This window comes from Larus michahellis, chromosome 7 (assembly GCF_964199755.1).
Source record: "Larus michahellis chromosome 7, bLarMic1.1, whole genome shotgun sequence".
NCBI classification, from domain to species: domain Eukaryota; kingdom Metazoa; phylum Chordata; class Aves; order Charadriiformes; family Laridae; genus Larus; species Larus michahellis.
In genome coordinates, this window is record NC_133902.1 from 53,668,044 (window position 1) to 53,690,693 (window position 22,650).

The window sequence follows — 22,650 nt, forward strand, 5'->3', positions numbered from 1 at the left end:
TGTTGTTGGTTTTGTTTTTTTTTTTTTTATTGTTTATTCCCCGTCAGTACACAAGAGAGTAAGAGGGCTCTCTGCCACGTGAGTGAGCTGGGCTTCTGCTAACTAACCCATCCATCTGACTCCGCAGGCAACGTAACGTAGGTTGGGAAACAATTCCTGTAGTTTTACAGTATCAATCCAAGTGTGTAACAGAAAAAAGCATCAATCACATAAGTACCCTACTATATCACACTTACTAGATTGACTCCCAAGAGGAGATCTAACCTGGTACATTAATACCTGGAAAGTCAGTTTAAAACCAAGGCTTATGTAGTATCTCCCATCCCCGAGATTTTCTTCCTCTCGCTGCCGGTTCGGATACAGCCACAGCAGCGCAAATACACGTCTGGTTTGCAGCCTCAGATCAGCGAGTGTCTCGCATGTCTGGGCTTTATCTCTATTAGATTGTCCTAAATACATTTGCAACATGAAAGACTGTGTCTGAATTTCATGCAAAAGTGTGTTTTTACATTTGTCTTTGTGTTGCTCGGTGTCACAATTAATTTGACTTTGAGCGTCTGAGTGAGTAGGTGCAAGTTAATTAGATTTGCTTTCTGGTAGGCAGTTGCATGTAATTCTCCCTCAAAAACATCAACGGGAGCAGAAGGATGGAAATTGCCAGCTCCGCGGCTCGTTCACCTTAAGGTCAGCAGAGTTATCTCTTTAGCCTTTTATAGTAGGAGCAGTGGCGGGATTTTCAGGGAAAGAAACAGCTATTCACTCTTTGCATGCTTCAAAGGCTTTTGCAAATGGCAAGGATGATGGCTGGGCAGAGGCGTCTTTCACGGACGGAGTGTCGGCATAGGTTTGAATCCATTAGCAGAGGTATTGTCGGTACTGTCTTGCTAATAACTGGGGCTAGCAATATTAATTTTAAAGAAGACCCCAAAGCAGATTTTTAAAGGCTTCATTTTGTTTGGTATTTCGGTAAAGATCAGGCCAGACTTAAATCTCCTTTGCAGTGGCGTGACTCTAAAAATGGACTTGGGTTTTGTTACTGGTATCTGAATGCGAAGTTTTGATCACTTTTTAACATGTGAGATTGGTTTCCTTCCATGCTGAGTTCTTAGTTTAACTCTAGTTCTCTAGTACAATCAGTTAGGACAGTCATTTGCATTTGCCACTAATTTATCTACTCCAAACCAGGAAATCTTGTTAACGCTGTGGCATGGGTGGCTCACCTGATACCTGGGTTACCTGTAACTATTAAAAGGGAAATAAAGTTACTGCTCACGTGACTCCACCGAAGCTAACATTCCAAACAAGGCTCAAAATCCCTGGGTTAGTAAGGACAGATATAGTGATTATTACTTTTCAGTCCTTTCTTCAATAGTATTGATGTTTTGTACCAGAGACAGCTTCGCAATCAGTTGCATTTGACATGTAATAGAGGAATGAGACATCTTTTTTGAGTTATAAGCAAGAATAATTTTATTTTGAGGGGGCGATATCACAGACTGTTTCTTCTTTATGAAGTTGTTAAAATAAACCTCAGTAAATTAATCCTCACAGCACCGGTGAGATAAATGAGTTTTATTCTGGGTGAAGAAACTGAGACAAAAAGTTGTTACACTTCTTCTTCCCCCTTTTTTTTTTTTTAAATTTTTATTTATTTTCGTTTGAATTATAAACTTAAGCCACTAAATGCTGTGTTTTGCTGGTAGTTGAGGGTCTAGTCAAACTTGATCAGGTATCAGTGGGAATATTCCTATTGACCTTTGTGAAAACAGGACCAGTTTCTAGACTGGAGGAGAAGGGAGTGAATGTCCTTTATCTTCTCTACTCCCCCTATGAGACCGCCCTGCAATTGTGAAATGATTGCCCCAGTCTATTTTCTTTAGAGAAAGTTAGGTTAGTCGAGCTGTGCTGTAAGTAATACCAAGAAAGGTAATGGCTGGTTCCCTGCCAGCAGCTCCGGATCTCACTCTTTGTAAGTGTACCCATATTTGCTCCTTACAGTTGACAAAAGCCTGACCATGAGCAACTGGAGGTTGGAGAAGACAGATTTAGGGAGAGTTGACACTGAGTTCATATATGGTCTTAATTGTGGCGGCCAATTTGCATCATCCCTATAACACTAGGCAAAAATCAGAAAATCTTGGTTCCTTTTTTGCTGGTGACTCCTTTTTTCTGGGTTTCACCTTTTTTTTTTTACCCCATCCCTTCATGGTCCTTCAGTGATGTCTCTGCTCGTACATACCTCAGTCCTCTCTCGGTATATCGTTTCCCACTCTGTTACCTCAGCTATCTAAAGTTTTTTGAGAGACAAGAAAGGTTTTTCTCCTGGGAAAACTTGGTTCTGGGAGATGAGTGGTGACTTTGGCTGATCTCCATCTGGGGTGAGGTGGAGCAGCGGCAGCCATGCTGTGCTCGCTGGGCAGGAGAGCCATCAGCTGGCTGAGATATAAGTGGAGGAGCAAGGAAGGACGGTGGCGTTAGTCTGGAGGTTTGTCTTCTCCCAGAACTATTTGCTACACTTGCCATACTTTTCTATATTGTGAAAAGCTATCGTAAGTTCGGAACTCTTAAAATTTCTATTCTGGGACTTTGTATTTTGATACCAAACCTCAACAGTTGGTAACTATTACGATTTGGTTTTCCATTGCATTGGGCCTTGTCTGGTATCTTGATGTGTTACAGAATGAATGAGGTTCATGTCCTAATATCAGCAGGAGTAACCGAGTCCCAAAACAGAGCCACAGTTGCAACATTCATGGGTCTTTGGTGATTTGTCAGGTTTGGAAACACTCTGACCTTGTTTGACAGCATTTGTTTGATAACAGCCCCACAGAACCAACACCTTTCTTATTAGTGTGTGACTAATTATTTTTGAAAAGAGCAGAGCTGCTCAGCAGGATGTGCTGACACTGGACGGAGGGACGGACGGTGGACAGTTAGTCTTGTGCGCAAGGTGATGGGATTGCTTACTAGTGGCAGTATTTCTCTTGGGCTTGGCTTTTATTTTCCATCCTGAATAAAAAGTGAAATTCTAACTGCACAGGAGCAATTATAGTTCCTTTTGCACCTATTTTAACTTGAAATAAAAGAGGTATATTATTTGCAAACTACTTGGCATGCAAGATTGCACCCAGAACTCCCTGGAAATGCATTATGTGCCCTGCACTACAGCTGGTTTTACGTGTATTGCACTGGTGTTGATGCAGGTCTTTTAATTTACCCCAAATGATCATGGATTTCTTCTTCGGGGGTTTGGCTTGGAAAAAAAAAAAAAAAGAAGAAATTTATTAAGCCAGACCTCCTCAGTTGCTTTACTGTGTTCTTATCGCAGCCAGTGTGTGCAAGATCCCGTCCCTTTGACCTTCAAGTCCTGCGTCATCGCTAAAGACTGCGAAACGTCAGAGTGGTCCTCATGGAGCGCCTGCTCGCAGACCTGTGGCTGGGGAGATCTCGCCCCGGGCTTTCGGAGCCGGCGCCGGGGTGTGTGGAGCGTGGCTGTGGGCGCTGGGAAGCGATGCCCGGAGCTGGAAGAGAGGGAAGCGTGCAGCGCTGGAGGGAAAGAGCTGCTGCAGCCTTGCCCCAGGTATAGAGAGTGCTTCTAGCCCAGTTTTTGGAAGTGAAGTTGTCCCTGTTTGATGACTGTCTCGTGCAAAGCAAATCTTCCTTGCTCAGTGTCTATGTGTGGAGAAGGCTGTGTGTCGTGCTTTCTCTCTGCATCCAAAAGATCATGGATTTGATCATCGTTAACTATGATGAGTGGTATTATTTATTGTTAGTAAAATTCTTGAAATTGTTGCTATTGTTGTTATTGCTATTACAATAATTAAACTTATATATAGAAAGAAATTTAAATTATACCCGCTACAGTTTATATTTTTGTATTTTAAAAATTGAGAGCAGATACTCTTGCTCTCTGAAGGGGCTTTCATACTGACTGCTGCTTTGGAGAATTTCCTCAGCTGCACAGAGACTGGGCAGGTCTCCATGGCTGTGCTTTTATTGGCTTTGAAATTGTAATTTTTGCATAAGATTTAATGATTCCCCTTCATCTCCCCATAAAAAAATCCCAGTCCTCCTTGAGGAAGATGGGAACTGATCAGAAGTAATAGCTTGGACTGTACTCAGCTTCCCTAGGGGTACTTCTTGAAATGGGAAACTTTGCAGTCCCTGAGTGCTTGCTTGGTTTATGGCAATCTCTGTTCTGGCAGAAAGTGAGGTTCTCACCTTTCTGGTCTGCAAATCCATGCCATTATGCGTGGCCAGGCTAGCAAAGGGGGTTGGTAGTTTGCTTTGCAAAGGAAATAAAGTATTGCTTAATTTTTCACGTGACATATTTTGAGATTGACTGTAAAATGCTTCAAGATTGATAAAATTTTATATGCATGCAGACAAATCTCCCTGTCTGTGAATGAGTATGTTTAATAGGAGGTCTGTTCAGTGATCGAGTCATGAGTTTCTGGGGCTTTGCCAGGTACTGCCAAAACCGTCGACAAAGCCTTTGCAAGATACATTTCTTAGGAAGGCGTAACCTGTAAATGTGTCTCTATATCATTGGGTTCATTCAAAATCAAATGCTGATCATTTTTATGCACCCTGCTAGCAGAAGAGAGGAAGTATAAAAAAAATATTCTGTTGCTTGATTACATCCTACGAAAAGGCTCTTACAGAGTGATTTTTGCTCCTACCCAAACGCACATCAATTTCAAAGACAATAGATTAACACATTGTCTCGCTGATTTTGTATAGGAGCGTGGGTGCAGGTGACACCTGATTGGGGTAGACGGGCTGGTAGTTAATCAGGGAGTGAACAGACATCTGTCTGTCCCTAGTTTCTTACTTCTACTTTTTGACATTGCACTGTGTTAAAGTGCAAATGATTGTAGGGGCTTGGTGTCGAGCCAGGAGAGCCCAAAGGGTAAGAACCTGCATAACACTGATAATTTTTTGGAGGTGCCACTCTTGCTATAGAAGAAAACCTGTGGTTCTTTCAGGATATCACTGCTATGCCCAGGTTTTCATGTGCCTAGGAACTCTTAAACCTTCCCCCTTCTGCCATACCTGCACACCTTAGAATCATAGATCGAATGGTTTAGGTTGGAAGGGACCTTAAAGATCATCCAGTTCCAACTCCTCTGCCCTGGGCAGGGACACCTCCCACCAGACCAGGTTGCTCAAAGCCCCATCCAGCCTGGCCTTGAACACCTCCAGGGATGGGGCATCCACAGCTTCTCTGGAAAACCTGTTCCCGTGTTTTACCTCTCTCATAGTGAAAAATTTTGCCCTGATATCTAATCTAAATCTACTCTCTTCTAGTTTGAAGCCATTACCCCTCATCCTGTCACTACATGCCCTTGTAAAAAGTCCCTCCCCATCTTTCCTGTAGGCCCCCTTTAGGTACTGGAAGGGGCTATAAGGTCTCCTCGGAGCCGTCTCTTCTCCAGGCTGAACAATCCCAGGCAACACCTCCAGTGAAGCAGCTGCATGAGCTGGGATAAACTGCCTAATGAGCTAGCTCAGAAAGGTAACATTAGACTTACAGGTCAATAGAGCCACTTAATCAAAAATATAGCAAAAAAAACCCCAACAAAAACCCAAAAACCCCAACATCCACACACCTCACCCCCCCCAACCCAACCCCTCTGGTATTTAATGATTATTTCTAGGGATGTAATATCTCAAAATGCAGGTGGTAGGCTATGACCGTCTCACACTACGCAGTGTTGAGGAGAATTTTGCAGTAGCGCATGGTTAGTAGACTCTGATTTGTCCATTCAATATTGTAGAAATGAGCAGGAATCAAAAGCTGTAATATTGCAGGATGTGCTGTGGATCTGCCGGACATAAGGCGGTGGGGCCTAGAATTTTGTATTAATGAACAGAAGTCGAACATTTTCAAGTACGTTATTTAAGTGTCAGCAGCTGGTGAAGGATGTTACAGGTCCATGTTATAGTTTAAAGCCTGGAGATTTGGTGATGGCGTTTGGGAATTGGTGACTGAGATACTGGAAGTGCTTCAGACTGGAAAGCAGTAGCTTTCAGCCATAGAGGGATGTAGTGTTAATCCCTGTGAAATAGCGTAAGAAGTCTTTGGTGCTCCTCTTCTCCTTATTTGAGCATATTCTCTTTGCAGTGTAATACCTAGAAAGATTATGCTTTTTTCCCCTTAAATATATGCCACCCCATCTGTGGCTTTGCTGGGGCTTACCAAACAGTTATCTTTTCTTTTCTGCCCCTTACAAGAAGATGATGAATTTAAGGCGATTCAGTAGCAGAAATGAAAGGCGTTCTCCTTCATTTGTCTGATCTCAACACAAACGTTTCATTCTTTCTTTCTGACTTCTGTTTCCCTATTCAGATTAGTCTTAAAATCTCTTAAGGTGAGAGTGCTATTTACTTTTCCAGTTCCTGGAAATGAGCTCTCTGCTATTTTTTGGTTGATTTTAAGACAAGTAGCCTTTCCTTTAGATTTATTCTTTTTCATTTAGCATTATTCTTTGGACAAGAATTTTCCAAAGTGTGTTCCAGTCACGGCAAAGAGAATGGGTGAGGACATAGACCAGAAAGAGAGCAAGTCTCTGAGCAGAAGGAAGGGTTTTTAGGAAGGCTGGTTTTTAATGCGGGGACAGGGAACGCCCCATGACGGAATGAAGGAACGTATTGCAGACTACATCCACCAACACAGAAGAGCACCAGCTCAAGAGGTAGCACTTGCAGACTTGCACTCAGCAGCGGGAGATGGCTGAAATGATATTCCAGCCTCCTAAAAGGATCCAGAGGGGGAAAAAAACCTGTCAGCTTCAAAACTGCTCTGTTAAGCATTAGCTGGGCGTCCACGGCAAGGCTGCAAGTTAAAGGTCCCATCACAGGTACATGGCAATTAGTGTAAATTTGCTGTTAAATGGGAAGGCCTTTTAATTTTATGGTTGAAGTTTACATAGCTTCTTTAATCAATAGTTTAAATGCAAGAAAATAAAACACTTTAACTGCAGGTAGGGCTCCAGAGTTTTGTGCTTTGTTTTACTTTTGGCAATTTGTTCTGAAGGGATTAGGTTAAGCACTTAAAAAGCTTAAATACATAGGAGGTGATTCTACTTTCTTTAATTGTGATATAAATTTGGGGTAGTTCAGTTAAAATGAACGGATATACACAGGTATAAAACTTGTGTAAGCACTAAGATCATAAGTCCTATAGACTAAAGAGACCAAGAGATTGCTATAAATCGGAAAGATCTTGAATGCTTGTTTGTTGCATAGCTGTCACTGAGTCGTCAGTTTTAAAACAACGTATTATATCATCTTTATCCTTGATGTGTAGCTTTCGTGTTCACTGGGAATAGATAGATTTTCCAGAATTATGATTATGTCTTTAAATCTTTCATTTTGGTTGTGGTTGCTACGTTACAAGACAGGGATTTAGAAAAAAACCCCTCTCTGCTTTGTTGGAAATTCAAAGCTTTTCAGAAGTTAAATGATGGAAAATGGGAAAGTTTTAAGACCTAATTTTTTCAAAAGGCTTGAGGTTACTGCTGAGATATGGGTGTGATGGTATCACTTTGTAAATGAGGCCCATTATGTGCCCCAATTAAAGATAAGGCATTAGTCTGAAGTAGGAAAGACTTGAAAGGAAATGCAGTGAACCGTGCTGGTAGGCTGTCGGAGTTAGGCTTTGGGAGTGGTAGCGACACTACTCTTCATCCCTTTGACCTTCACTGGTCTTGGGCACGGAGCAATGACCTCCATTCAGCTGGGCAGCTTCGTTGCATCCCCTCGGATCGGGACCCATCCATGGTGAAGCTTTGATTCTGCAGCTCCATGTTGGACACTTCTCCTGCGGCTGCGGTTGGGTGTCGCAGTGCGAGAGCACGTTTTGCCTTGATCATAACAGAAACCCACGTCACTGGCTCTTCTGGTTCCTCAACTGTTTAGCAGGGAAATTCAGAGCACTGCTTGTGATGTGTACATCTATTCAGCTTTGTCAGCCAAGTTCCCCCCTAGATACCCCAAGCGTGCACTTTATTGCTTCTAAACTAGCAGGTTTTCCTTCCCCTTTTCTTAAGGAGACTGATAAAACTGTGGATTCTGGAGGTCTGCATTTGGAACATTATCTAGCTAGTCCTCTAACCATCGGCAATGGAGTCTGTCAGCCTTTGAAGTAGCTAGACCTTCTGTAACTCAAACAGTATTGTCAAAAACTGGAACAAGCCTATTGGGAAGCCAAAGGGAAAGGCTGAGATTTTTTCAGCTATAGTAAGAGGTCTGTAGATAAACATGGGTGAAAGCTGGGACTGCAGCTATACTGAGTTTGCATCAGTTTAACTAGATATTGCTAGGAGTTAAGATGAGATGTTAAATCTGTTGACATTTGAAATTTTTGTCACCGATAGGTTTTGGCATGGGGATCACAAAGGTGCGCTGGAGATGACCAACTGATGATCCAAATGTATAATGTCCCTTCCACTTCCTTAGTTACCGCACTCTTCACCCTCGAGGGAAGGTGGATGGGATGGCTGGATGGTATTGCTCTCTCAGCGTAACGCTGGTACAGCACATCCATGGTACTGTCTGTTCTAACAACAGAAGGTCCAAAGTGGCATTTGTTGCTTTGGTCATCTTTGTTTAATTGGAGAAATCACAGTTGGGTGGTAAACCCACTGTGCACATTGATAATAATTTGCAAGTACTGGCTCGAGGTTGCCAAAGTTACGGCACCCCCAAAGGTATTTTCCAGCCATTAGTCTCTGTTCTTTCCTAATGGCTATCAACAAGCTTCTGATTAAATTTAAATAGAGATTATATTAATGTTAATTCTCATTGTCTTTAGCGAAGTCCGTAGATGGGCAAACTAATACCAAGTGTGAGCCATCCAGCTTAAAACCCTGCAAAGAGTCTGACACAAAGCTGTCCGAGGTCGCTGCTTCCATCTGGAAAGGTCTTGCGTGAGGTTTCCCGTGCAGTGGGACAGCAATCCCTTGGATACGTTTCTGGTGTAGCGGGCTCGTTAATGGCCATGAAAATGTGTATCTTTTAAACAACCAACGCTCAGGGTCAGGATTCGTTACTGGAAAACTCTGGACAGCTGAGGGCATGTCCAGCTGGGAAAAAGCAAGATGGGCTGATGGGGCTGAGGCTTGAAGCTGCTCAGAGAAGAGCAAGAGCTGTCTGGGGCACCCGATAGCTGTTCATTAAAGACTGCTCTGTGGTCTAGCACAATAGCTATGAAAATATCTAAAGGGACTTTTTTTAGATTCAGGGGCTGATGAAGTTTAATTATCTCTGTGCTTAGATTTAGTTATTTTGCATAATTTTAATCACTGATGGCCTAATTTTCATAGGTGTTAACTCCCACAGCTCACACTCAATAGAAGCAGGTGCTCACGCCTCTGAAAATTATGAGTCTTTAGGATCCAGAGTTCACAGCTGACTACCTAAGCCAGATATTGATAATCAGCTTTTCAATTATTTTTTTAAGAAATACTTCCCTAAGACACTTATTTCCATGGCTGCGAAAAGATGTGTGTGTTCTATATTTAAGCTTCTAGTTTTGAAAGCGTAGACCTGAAGAGCACGATGTCCTGAAGTGGCGTGGAGGAGGAATCCTCTTCACCCGCTGTTTGATGAAGAGCACTTTTCATTGCCTTTATTATAAGAGAAAGGTTGCATTTAACACTGCAGGCCCAAGAAATGCGATTAGGAATTCCCAGAAGGAACTACTAGAAGAAAAAAAATCATGGCTGTGCTTTATATGTTTGTGGGAATTCAAGTATTTCATGCTTGTCATGTGAAAAGTGTATTCTTTATTGTTTTCTCTGTTGGTAATAAACCCTGTGAGTGTATCCAAATTTGCACATACTACTGTATACTATTTAAGAGAGCATGACAGCTCATCTGAAAAGTACTGTAAATTAAAAGTAATTGGCAGTATTCACAAATGTTTTCCATGAGTTCGTTCCAAAATTCATAAGTGGCTGGAAATCATTCTTATGCCCATATTTACAACGTAAGAAGTTAAGAGAACATTGATGTGTGCTCAGGCAAGCTAATGTATTTATTTTTCGTATAATTTTGAGATGCCTGTTTCCTTGCCGTAGCTGTAGTCAGGGAACGGTTACTCGCTACGGAGAACACACAGAATTACAACCTGGAAGGCTTTTTCTGCAGAGGCTCCCCGTTGCGCTTCAGCTTACAGTGATCAGCCAGCAGGCTAACAAACATACACAGTTTTAACAACCGTGGATCTGCTGTAAGAGGAGAGAGCATTCATCGTGGGGATAAAAGAAGGAAATTATTTCACGTAGTTTACACAAAACCGACAAAGGTCGTATGGAAAAAGTAAACTATGAAATTTAGAGAAGCGAAGGAATAAAGCAGCAGAAGTGTGAACAGATTGGTTGTAAAAACAATATTGCCTCAGATTTGTGTTTGGGAAGCTGAAGAAAGACCTTAGGCTTTTATTTACTCCACTGATACTGTGACCTGTGAATCAAAATGAATTATGCCTGTGAAAAATGCTGTTATTTTCAGACATGATGGGGAAATAATTTTTGCTTTCCACTGATACATAATGCTGTTTTCCCTACAGTTTTAAGAGTTTCTTCCTTGCATTTAAGCTGGTACATATCAATGACGATTGTCTGTTCAGCATTGACATATCTGTGCCCAAGAACGTTATCCTTCCTTGAAAACCATTAATGCTCTTTAGGTGTGAACTGAATATAGAATGAAAATACTTTTCGCTAGCGCTTGCTGTGTATCACAGCTTCTGGAGACTGAAATGAGAGAACGGAGTTAGTTTAGCCAATCCCTTGAAGAAATTGGTCGTGCCCTAGGCATTTATAAAGCTGTCACCTGTAGAGAAGCCACCCAGTGCTTGGAGCTCCGTTGACATATGTAAGGTTTTGGCTATTAAGTGCATTTCAGAGTGATGCGTTCAGCTCTTGGCAGACAGAGGTGGTTTAGTGGTTTCAGCCGCATGTTTGAAAACTAGTTTTTGCACTTAATCGAACCTCTTAATCTTCGTTCCTTCTTTGCACCCTGCTCAAAGGGTTTGTCAGGATGATGTAGTGTTTCAGAACATTTTGGAGATTAGTGCTGTGTGAAAAATTTTGCACAAGTACTCCAGGCAAATAACAAATACGTAACCTTTGTAAATTTAACGTTCAAACTGTTTTAAAACATTCCCTGTTTTAAAGTGGGAAGCGCTGCTATAAAGATTAAACCGGTTGTATTTTGTCATCTAATAAAGTACCACTTCCACACCCACAGTCTTTTCAAAAACTTGTTTTACCTGGTCTCTTTTATTTCCAAAGGTTTGCCTGGAGGACTTCTGAATGGAAAGCTTGCCAAGTGTCTCTCCTCCTTGATCAGCAGGACCCTCACCGTCACAAGCACATAGGCCTTTGTGGAGGTGGCATACAAACCCGGGAGGTCTACTGCGTCCAAATCACCATAGAAATCGGGAAGCACCGACTGAAGGAAGGTATGTGGCAGGGTCATTCTGAATTGTCTGGCCCAAGGAGATCTGAATAAGAGAAATGGGGGAGGAAAAAAAAAGATAACATGCAGTCATTAGTAGACTTTGGCTGGCTGATGCCCTCATTGTATCCATGCTTACGTAGGGAGGTGTTACTCAACATCAAAGGGAGCTGGAGGACATGGTCCTCAGGCTCCTGAGGAACTGCCAGGAGCCACAACTTCCCGGAGTGAACTGATGCCAGTTCTCTAGGTGTGCTCGTATGGGAGGGTTTCCAAGGATGAAGGAGCTAAATTTTACTCAGAGTTGAGTTCTCTTCCTCTCTCATATATCAGGTGGCCCATCCCCTTGGAAGCTGAATCCATTTATCTGTGGTTGTAGTCTTGCTTTAGAGTATAAAAAAAGATGTCACACTCCATTCCGGATATGGCTTTAGCCTCTGCTTCAGATTGATACACAATCTTTCTTGTGATTTGAAGGGGAAAGCAAAAATAATATTGTCACAACTTCTGAGCAGACAGACAGTTTTTGGACTCTGGAAGTGAGTTATTTTTCTTTTAGAAGAATAATGAGTAGATACAGATGCATGATGAATAATTCATCTTAGGCTGTTTTATTTACTCTATGTAGTGCTCTTGCAGAATACGTTTTTGAGCAGAGATGTAAGATAATAAGAACACAATATCATATCTTAGATTTATTTACTTACAAAGGCAACACAAATGTTTCCTGGACACCCAGTGCGTCCCAGCATCTCGCACAGACTCTGAGGTTACAGAACACCAGACCCGTTTTAATCTTTGCTTAGTCCATGTGTAGTTGCTGCTTCACAGCTCCCAAACATCTGGGACTGCCTTCCTCTCCCGACACAACCTCCCGTCTGTTGTTCTGCACAAGTGTGCGATGCACATGACTTTCAAAGTAAGAGAAGTGTTGTTGATGGGGTGTGTAACATTTCTTGTCTGTCTTCATCCTTCTGACCATTTTTGTGGTCCATGCAGCTACTGTACGACAAGTTGGTGAGCAGCAAGCTTTAACTGACTTCATTCACGCTTCTTTATTGTTTTTCAGTATTGTGGATTACTCAGGAAGATTAGAGGAGTGCATCTGGAACCCTTATGCCAACGTAATTTGTAACAGTTTTGGTGCTGTATATCCAGTGTGTGATCACCTGCAGGTTTTCCCCTTGGTAAAAGTTCAGTTCAACTTAATGATTGCGAGCTCTCCCCTCAACAAAAAGAAAACACTGGGATACCTCTTCCGTCTTTTTACAGTTCTAACCCTTTAGTTTTTAAAAACAAAAAAAAAAATGTTCACATAGGCAACTAAAGAAACCAGACAGAGGAGTTGTACAAGGTATAAGTTATTACTGCCCTTCCAAGGCTGTAGTGCAGCTTTGCAGTAGTCCGTGGAAAGTGAGAATCCCATCTACTGTCAACATCGTCGCATGCAAATAGGAAGAGGGAAAGCCTTCCCTATAAACCCTCCCTATCCAGTAATATTTAGTGTGTCTCATTTGCTAGCTGATCAATTTTTGTTCATTGTATAAATAAGGAATGACATCTTTGATCTGAACTGAGGGAATACTTTTATTCATCGCTAGGGCATCTCATATTTTATTGCACCATTTTTTCGCTGTTGGGGAGAAGATGAGGATCCTTCGATGTATAAGCAAATATAGAGTCTAATTGCCACCATCAAAAGCACAGTAATTTTTCTTTCTTCACCTCATGAGTGTCCTTAAAGGGATCATTCAGGAATCAAACAAGCGAGTCTAATAGGATATTACCATCCATCACAGTTGTTATTCTTCTGGTTACTTCCAATGAGAATTTGGACCTAGGCCCAATGACATATGTGAAAGAAGATTTTGTCCCACGGTCTCTCCAGCAGCATTCTTGGATAAAATATGTCGAATCCTAGTTGGAGACAGGTACCATCTGTGATGTGTTTATACATATTGCTCAAAGCTCTTTTATCCCCCATGGATATCTTTCCCATTTTTCATTTGCTTAGTCTTCCTATCTGTTTCTTCTTTTATTAAAATGTGTATATTTAGAAAGGGAGCCCCTGTTTTCTTGAGTCCCTATATATCAGTTATTCAGAAGGTTAAGTCTGCTGAAATCTTTCTATGTTTTGATTATAAAATTCCAACTTGAAGATCCTGGAAATGGAAAACTTTCACTCAGGTATTACTTTCAGAAATACATTGATAAGATTTCATATCTTTCTCCCCAAGAGGTGACCTTACTAAGAAACCTCTGTCTTGATCCAGGTGAAGTTATATTTATTTTTACGCCTTACGGAGGAAGTTCCATACTTTTACCATGGGTGATGAGTATGTGGAGGCAGAAGATCTTCCAGTCTTTGAAGACCTTTGTAATATTCTTGCATTCTGAGACTCCTACATCTAGATGAAGCTGGCAGGGAACACTTGGTAAATGCGTAAAGTGTTGCATCATTCAGATATCTGTATTTCTGTGTACGTAGGTAAGGCAATCATAGGTACCGAAGTTAAGAGACTGCGCTATTTGTGATGGCAGCTATTCTGTCCAAGGAATCCACATCTCCATTCAGTTGCTAGGCTTTTGATAATTTAGGCTGAACTTTAACATAATTCGCTTTAAACAGGTCCTTGTGTTTTTTCTTTAAGTATCTCATTTAAGTATCACATTTAAATTTATAATGCCTGATTTTCACAGAGGTTGTCATCTAATACTTCAAGTTTATTATTATTCTTTTGATATCCAGAGATAGAAGCAGCAAATCTACATGTTTGAAATGATGTTGCTTTTAAGGAGGAGACAAATTTTGCACAAATAATAGCATAGAATATGCAAGTGAGCTACCTATGGTACAGCTCCCACCTGCCCTCTCTGCCCTTCATCTCTGGATACTCCCCGATTCCTGGGCCTGGACGTCCCATGTCTGGAACAAACTGTAGACATGGTGGTGGTTACCCTTCTTCTTACCTCTTTTTTAATGTAAATGTGTTCACTTCTGTGGAAGCTCTTTTAAATAAAGCAGAAATGCAGATCCTCAACTTATTTTCAAAGCCAGACACTGCTACCATGGGACACATGTATTTTCTTCTCTTTTGTAAGTTGACTTTTCTGGATTGAGATAAGATTTTGTGGATGTTGATTTTATAAAATGTTATCTGAAATGTGTTTTCCCACAATAAATTTTAATTAATCTGGGCAAACATCACTAACAATCCCTAGTGTACCAACAAAAATAAAACATTTGGTAAAAGTATGGAAGAATATTATGCAACGATCAGTTTATGAAATCTCTCTCCTTGTTTGGCAATACAGCTCTCCTCTCAATCACAATGAGTAAGCCCAATATTACGGGAATTAAAGTTCCTCTTGGAGTCTGGGAATGGTGTCTGTGTTTATGTTCCATCAGTTAGTAAACATTATGAGGTTCCTCCATTTAATCTTCTTCCTCAGGAATTTTTTAACTTCTATCCTGAAGGCCGGGGAGTATCCTTTTGTTTTCTAATTAAATTTTGCTTTTTGGATTTATCCAGAGACTATAACTCTCAATCAGTGGTCTGGGGGATGGCATCCTTTATAAAATTCTCCAGAAGCATCTCCTCTCTTATCTGAGCTAGTTACCTACTCTCCCTGGTGACTGGGATTGCTGTTCTCTCCGTATTTTCTGTAGCTTTCTAACTAGGGATCTGCCTGCCCTGTCATTCTTTTTTTGTGCCTTATATATCTTGGCGTTTTTTCTTTTTTACTTGTTTGAATGAGATCCAATTTACCTCTCACTTTCAGAATTTTCTTATAATGTTTTTTGGTGCCTGTCTGCTTAAGTTTTAATTATAGGACTGAAAAGACCTTTGTGAAATGCTGTTCTTCCTTGAGTCTTCTTTATTTTTTACCCAGCATAGTAAACTTGGCTAATAAAATGCATCTCTTATTACCATCTCACCAGCAAATCACTGCAGTTTCCTATCTTCTTAATCTTTGTTATTTTCCATCTGAAAGTCCACATTAAATTCGCATATCTGTACAAGGTTCTAAAGTTTTGTTTACAATTTTTTTGCTTAATTAGCGTCTCCATCATATTTGTTTCCATATATTTGTTTTTATTTGATCTTGGATTTCAACAGCAGGTATGTGAGGTAGTTGCAACTTCGTTATTCTTAGATACCTTTTAGTGTTACACTGCAAAACTACTCCTTACAGACATCTTTATTACTTTTATACCCCTCTTTCCTTTGAGAGAGATTCAGCCCTCACCTGTTAGTAGACATAATTTCTCGACTTACTTATTCCACTGTAGTTCACCAGCCTGTACCCATTTTTGCTTTATTTGTAGGATGCAATTCCACCTGGTTCATCTTACATCACGTTTTATTTATAAACTTGTGTGTCATCAGCTGTAGCGGCAAAAACTCCTTTAGTCTGTTTACAGTTCAGGACTTAGTAAATACTTGAGTACCTTTTCAGGTCTAATGGTTACTTTCTGATCCATCCCTGTGTACATTCCCTTATGTATTTTTGTCTTAGAAGCCACTTTACCGACAGAATCCCCAAATGGTCTGAAAATGAAAGTATTCCCCTGCACTTTCATCTAAGTCCTACTTATATGAGTCTCAAAATGATAATTTTATGGCTTCTATTCCTTCTCATTTTCCACAAAACATTGCACTTTCTCCCTGCTTCTGATAGGCAGGAATGTCTAATCCTTTCTTATCTGATAAGTAAACTTTTCAGACTGTTCTTAATTCCCATACAGGAGATCTTTTGGCACTGTATTTTGTTTTCCAGAAATTAGTGCCCCATTGGAGTTGCACAGAGATGAATTTGAGGACTCTTTCACTCGTATCTTGTTTTAGTCCATATTTATTCTCATCCCTTTCTTTCTGCCCTTTAGTCTTTTTTAGCTCTGAGATCTGCGGTTTTGCCGCCTTTGCTCGGTATGCTCTGTTCCCTAATGAGGGTGCCACGTTTTTTTTTCCCTGCAAGTTCTTTGTTCTGCTCTGACTCATGATCTCCCAAAGCGTGTCTTCTGGGGGATTAGTGTTTCAAATCGGTACGTGTGGCATCTGTTCAATAAACCAGGGAAGGACTTTCAGGAGGGTGGAAATACCAATGAAGAGTCCTGTTTGAACGTGCCACCATCGCTTTGGGTGCTAGCTGTCCTGTGAGGTGCCAGGTCCGACTCTTTAGAAACCGTAAGTTGGTTGTGCAGGTTGTTGTCGTTTATGGCTGTTACCATCCTGCGTATTTATTGGGAAGAGACTGTGCTGATGGAGATAAGCTGCCCGTAGGAGTTGGCGTGGGATATGCACTGTTGGAATGAATATGAACCCCGTGTGGAGTCCAAACCCTGTATTAAATGCATGCTGGTTTGGGGCTTTTTTTTTTTTTTTTAAATTTATGCTGGTGAAGCTGCAGGAATGAGAAGATTGATTTACTCTACGGAAATTAGAATTTGGGGACTTTGATGTTTAAATCCTGTTGTCCTTGTCTGGTTTATGAAATTGAAAAGGAATAGGTTAGAATATATTAGTAATGAGAAAACTTGACTGGGACCATAGTGGGGAGAGAACCGATGGTCAGCAGTGGTGTGAAAAGAGCTTTTGTTCAGCTGGATCGTGGTGGAGCATCGGGAGCATCCAGCCTGCGGCTTATTTGACCTGAATCACAGAGACCATATTCTCAGGTGGAAGAAACCCCCCTTAAGGATCCCTCTCATCCCAAACTAGTTATTTATCATTGGGATGACCGAACGGGCCTGAAAAGATGAGAAATACACCTCTGAAGTGTAAAATATATTCAGGCAAGTCTGCATCAGATTTATATCGCTGGGATGCCGAGTTATTGATCGGTAAGCTCACCAAATGCTGAGCAGAATTTACGAGATACAACTCACATAATGGAAAAATAAATATGTAACAGCTGGCTTCTTCGGGGGAAACCCTTTAGAAGCAAGAGAGGAAATGATTTTATTCAGATCATTGCAGTGCTTGACAGTAGTGTTTAAATGTGTATTTCAAAAATTCTAGTTTGAATCCATTAGGAAAAAAAACATTCTCCCTAATGTCTTTTAGAGGTGTAATATTTTCAGTTCTTTCATGTCTAGAAACTAATTAAAGTAAAATGAAGAGAATAATGTATAAAAAGACTTTGACAGTGAAAGAAATGTGCCTTCTTAAAAGGTGCTGTGTGAGGAATATGCCTTTTTTTTGTCAACAAGCTATTTGATATGACCATGAAGTATTTGTGTCTTTATAATTACTTTTATTTATGCAGCTGTCTTTGATATGCAGCAAATAATACGCTGCCCAGTCAGTTCACATGAGATACTATGTTTTAGTTCAGGGTTTTATCTCTGAAAGCTAAGATTTTAATTGCGTTCATATTTTTGTCATTATTTCCTGCCACTGGAACTGGATTAATTTTATTCAAAACAGTGACAGTTTGTTCTGAGTAATTTTGTCCCGTCGTTAAGAGGACAGGGAGCTGCATTGTGTTCAAACAATAATGTTGAGTCAGATATAAAAATAAAAGGACTTGCACGTACGAGGCTATACCACAGACTGGGACACCAGGGAGGGATAACGAAGCCTGTGGTGACTGGTCCGGTCCTGGAACAGGAGACGTTTGAGATAAATCGAGCTTCTGAACCTGGGCCAGATGTGCGGGGAGCAGCCCTGCTGCTTTCACGATCCCAGCTGGCATGGCCATGCCATGAGTTGACTAGCTTAGCGTGTCACTAGCTTAGCTCTGGGCCACCTGTACCATGTCCCAGTATCGTAGACACATCCATAGTGGTGTTTTCCTTGTGGTACCGGGACTCCTGCCATGCTGTGGCGTTCACAGAACAGATTTCTGCTCCTTCCTGTTGAATGAACGCTAAACTTCATGATGGGCAAAGTTCACACTCTTACGAGGTTTTCATGAAGTATAGCCCCACCTTTGGGTTTTCTTCCCTGTTTTCCTTGTGGCTTCTCTCGCCCTCTCTGGTGGTCTGTCCCAGTGACTTCCGGCATCTGGTGGCCTTTTCCTGATAACAGCCAATGAGGCTCAAACGTCCCGGAGAACCCCTTTTTCCTTCCTGTCGTTGCCTTCACTGGCATCCCAGCATCCCTGTTGCTTCTGCTGTTTTTCCTGGACACTCTTAATGACTTGCCACCTCTGGTCTGCTCGGCCTTCTGACTGCTGGCAGGAAGCCCCATATTCACTTGGAATTTTTGCCAGATCTGCGCTTTCTGTCGGTAATCTCTATAAATCCTGCTGTAGTGAAACAACACAATATCTCAGTTGGGATCAGGATCCTGTTGTACAGCAGAGAATATGGACACAGGGAAACTTTTTATTCCATGGAGCGCTAATAGTCTGTGTCACTTTAACAAAATTGCGAGGATCTTTATTGTTCTGGAATACATTAAACCGTTGTTGCTCTTGGCAATCCGCTATTAACCCTCTTTCATGCTGTGATTAGCCTTCTTTTCATACTTTGTTTCTTGTCTATTAAATAGATTTTAATTGAAAATAGGACTTCAACTTTGTGCCTTGTGGCTTCAAAACTAATTGATTCTGCTTATGAAGCATAAAGGCACCCTTTCCATCAGGCGCGGGGTGCATTAGGCTCTTTAATGGAGGGATGCACCGGACTAGGGTTGGCGCCATTTCCAGGCTACTTAAATGACATTCCCCACTTCTCCTTTGTCTAATCTTTTGTTTTTGCTATAAAAACAAGTCTTTCAGGTTAGCGAAATTACTTACAAATGTTGTGCTGGGTTTTATCCCTATTGTGTTTTACACATGTAGGTGTTTTTATAACACAGCTCATTCCTTTGTGATTTCCTCAAGTAATTTCCTTCTGTATTGATCCAAGTGTCTTCAGTTTATAAGTCCTGGCAAAGGCAGTAAGAACTTTCACAAAGACATGCCATCCCTTTCTTCTACCCTGGCAATCATTAATTTGGCTTAGTTTTGCCAAAAGTGGTGGTAAACAGCTGGATTTATTGCCTTGAGAATTGAAAATATGGCTGCACCAGTATATGAGATGGTCCTGATATTCTTTGTGTGTGTTCCAGATATGTTAGTGGTATTTAGAAATGTCTCATTTAGGTGTTAATATCAGACATACTTATTTTTTCACTGTAAAAGGGAAATGAAGTTAAGGTCCAAGAAAAAAAAAAAAAAAGGGTTATTTACCTCCTGAGGGGTTGAAAAACTAAATTTGAAAGGAATCACTGCAACCAAAATGCCGTCCTATACATTTCTCCCTCTGTCTGGTCATCATTACTTTTTAGCATAGTGTTGGTATGTATGCCTGCAAGTATGTGTCCCTCTGACTATATTCACAGATAATTTATTTATTGGCTTAAAACTACATTATGGAAATAATCATATCAGAGCTGATTTCCTCTCCCAGTCCTCCAAATCACTACCTCGGTAAAAATATATAGGGAAACAAGATACTTCAGAACCCAATTTATTATCTCCTGCTGGTAGCAATAACCTGAAAATAACGGCAAATAGTAAAATTCAAACTTGAGGCAGACACTGGTGCTGGGAACAGCTGTAGTCGCATTTATGAAGGATAGATTCAATATAACAGCTATAGAAATGTGCAATGTTTCAGAGGCTCCCAGATTAGTACTTGATTGCTTTTTCAAGTTTGTTCTATAGATTGGGAAGAACACAGGATTTTAAAAGGTACGAACAAGCGTAATAAATAAGCCACTACTTGAATCACAGATATTGCCTCCCTCTCTCACTCTTCTCTTCCCTGGCTTCTGCCTTCCCCTTCCCCTCAAATAGGGGCTGATATTTTTCCAAGGAAAATAATTGCACAAGAAGCACTTTTGCTCTATGAATGTGGGAACGTGCCATTACAAAGTCAATTATTGAGCAAAACCAGAAGGCTGTCCAGTGTGTAAAGACAGTCCTAGCAGCTGTGTTCGTTTATCATAGGCATTATGTGAGGTTCTTGTCCTGAGCAGAGCATCCCCAGCCAGGCTGTCTGCACCTTTTTGGAGGCTGGCGCGTGTGAGAATTTTGGTGTTTAAAAGATTCACAGAAAAAAACCCACCTTATAATTCATTTTTAAAAAAAAAAAAAAAGGAAGGTATTTATTAGAGTATAAAAAATAGCAAGAGAAAAATCACATCAAGCTTTTAAATAAAACTGATGGAACTCATCTGATGGAACTCAGAGTTGTCAATCAAGTGGCCAAAGAAGGGATGGAACTCCTTTATAGAGGACCGCGCTGGTCCATGCAGTCACTCTGTCTGTCGTGCTGGAAATTGTGGCCCTTTATACCCTCCTGGTTTTGGAAAAGGAAAAAATACATGCTATCGTATGTGCATTTATTAATGCAGCTCGTTTCTTTTTGTTCTTCTCTTATTCCTGAAGACTTTCACTGGAGGATTGTAGTCAGTGTAGAGCGAGTACGAGCTGGCACAGACCTAGAATATATTTGGATATTTGATTAGAATAGTTTGTGTATTTTCTGATTTACATTTTACAGAATATATAGAATTACTTAAGGAAGTGAGTAAACAAGCAGTCGTCTTCCAGTGACAAGTAGGATATTGGTCCTGGGAAAAGAGCTCCCAGTGCTAGAATTAAATAGGATATCAGCCCGGGGGAGGAAGAGGAGCAGGAAGGTGGTTGGCAGGGAGAGGAAGGCAGGGATTTCCTCCAGAATGGGAAAGAGTCTTCCATGAGTCTGGGATGGCTGGCAGGCTCAGCCTACGAACAAAAACCTGCCCCTTTAACTTTTTGTAATCAATTTTGCTTGTTTTCCTTTTATCCAAAATCAATTTAAAATACCCTCGGCACCACTGGTTGTAGCTGGTTAGTTCAAGAACCAACCTGCTTTGTCTAGTGGCTTCCACATTTAAATAGTTAAATTGCAATACAGAAACGATCTAAAAATCAGTGAGGAGGAAAGAGCCCTTGCTAACAACGATGCCCGGATTTAGAGCAGAGTAGGACTGGACTTCATTCCTTGGGTTGACCGTCTGCACTCAATTTTATTTCCTTCCATTTCTTCAAGTGGACTCTCAAAAAATGATAGTTTTGCAAAGCTTGATGCTGAAAGGCAGGTTAAGCCATGCGTGAGACTTCTTGGTAAAATAAACACCCTTATCCTTAGAACTCTAATATTTATCTCGTTCTGTCTGTCACTTCACTTGCAAGGTCTCTAGAAAAAGTCTGTTTATGTTCGCATTCAGGTGAATTGGATTTATGCCACCTTGTTGTAATCTCTAAATGAACATGTCAAAGACCTTACAGTGTCTCAGAAATCATTCAGAAAATGGTCTTTCTTACTAGCGTATTATCTTTCAGGTTAGAATTAAATCACCGCTGCTGTTGAATCCTGTTATTCTGATGAGCTGGAATCATAAGTACTGATATTGGTCTTAAGTCTCAGCTTCAGGACGTGCAAATGAAAATTTACTGGGATTTTAAACACTGAAGTCTTGTGCTTAAAAAAAAAAGTGTCATGCTTTTCTTCAAATGATTCATTTTAAAGAAAATGGTAAAATATCAGCAAAATTAAAGATTACTGGCAAAAAGGGCATATTTTTATAAATTCTTTTCAAGTCAATTCCATGCATGGAAGCAAAGGATAATACGCATTAAAAATAAAAATGAGGATAAAGCAAACTCAGTAGCTATAAAAATTAATGAAGTCTTGGTAATACCATGTCAGAGTAAACTCAAACAAGACTTTGCCTTTTGAAAGACTGCTTTGATATTGATTTATCTAAAGAGACAGCCAAATTCGGCCCATAATGTAATTAAAATGCAATATCATATAATGTCACAGAAGATAGATTTAAGAGTCTTTCCTCTTCTTTTCCTTCCTCCCTCTGCCCTGAATAAAAAGGCGAGAGAATTTAATTGAAACCAAAAATCTCTTATGATAAATGAAAATACAAAGGGAATCAGCTTTCCAAATTTATGGTCAGAATCAACTAAACTGGTACTTTGGCAGAATTTGGGGTCAGCTCATCTCATAGGTGAGGAGGTTTGGAGATCCATGCCTGCCTTGGCTGCCGGCAGCTCAAGTAAACGTCTCGCCTCCCAAGCGGGAAAGATGCTTTCTACGTATGTCTGCGTAGAACAAGCCAAGAGCTCTGCTCAGCTTTATCGAAGGTAGATGAACAAAATTCAATGGTCCGGATTCTGCATCTGTAACCT

General features: G+C 40.8%; 1 protein-coding gene across 6 annotated transcripts in view; it reads left to right on the forward strand.

Annotated features, from left to right (window-relative positions):
* The window catches only part of THSD7B (thrombospondin type 1 domain containing 7B), a 330,826-nt gene that overhangs the window by 123,676 nt on the left and 184,500 nt on the right, over positions 1-22,650 (forward strand). For all 6 annotated transcript variants that reach the window (XR_012588260.1, XM_074594199.1, XM_074594198.1 and 3 more), the window contains 2 exons: positions 3,329-3,580; positions 11,304-11,473. Coding sequence is in view for 5 of the 6 variants with exons in the window: in XM_074594199.1 (XP_074450300.1) it covers positions 3,329-3,580; positions 11,304-11,473 (422 nt within the window). In the remaining variant the exon portion in view is untranslated. The remainder of the gene's footprint in view (positions 1-3,328; positions 3,581-11,303; positions 11,474-22,650) is intronic.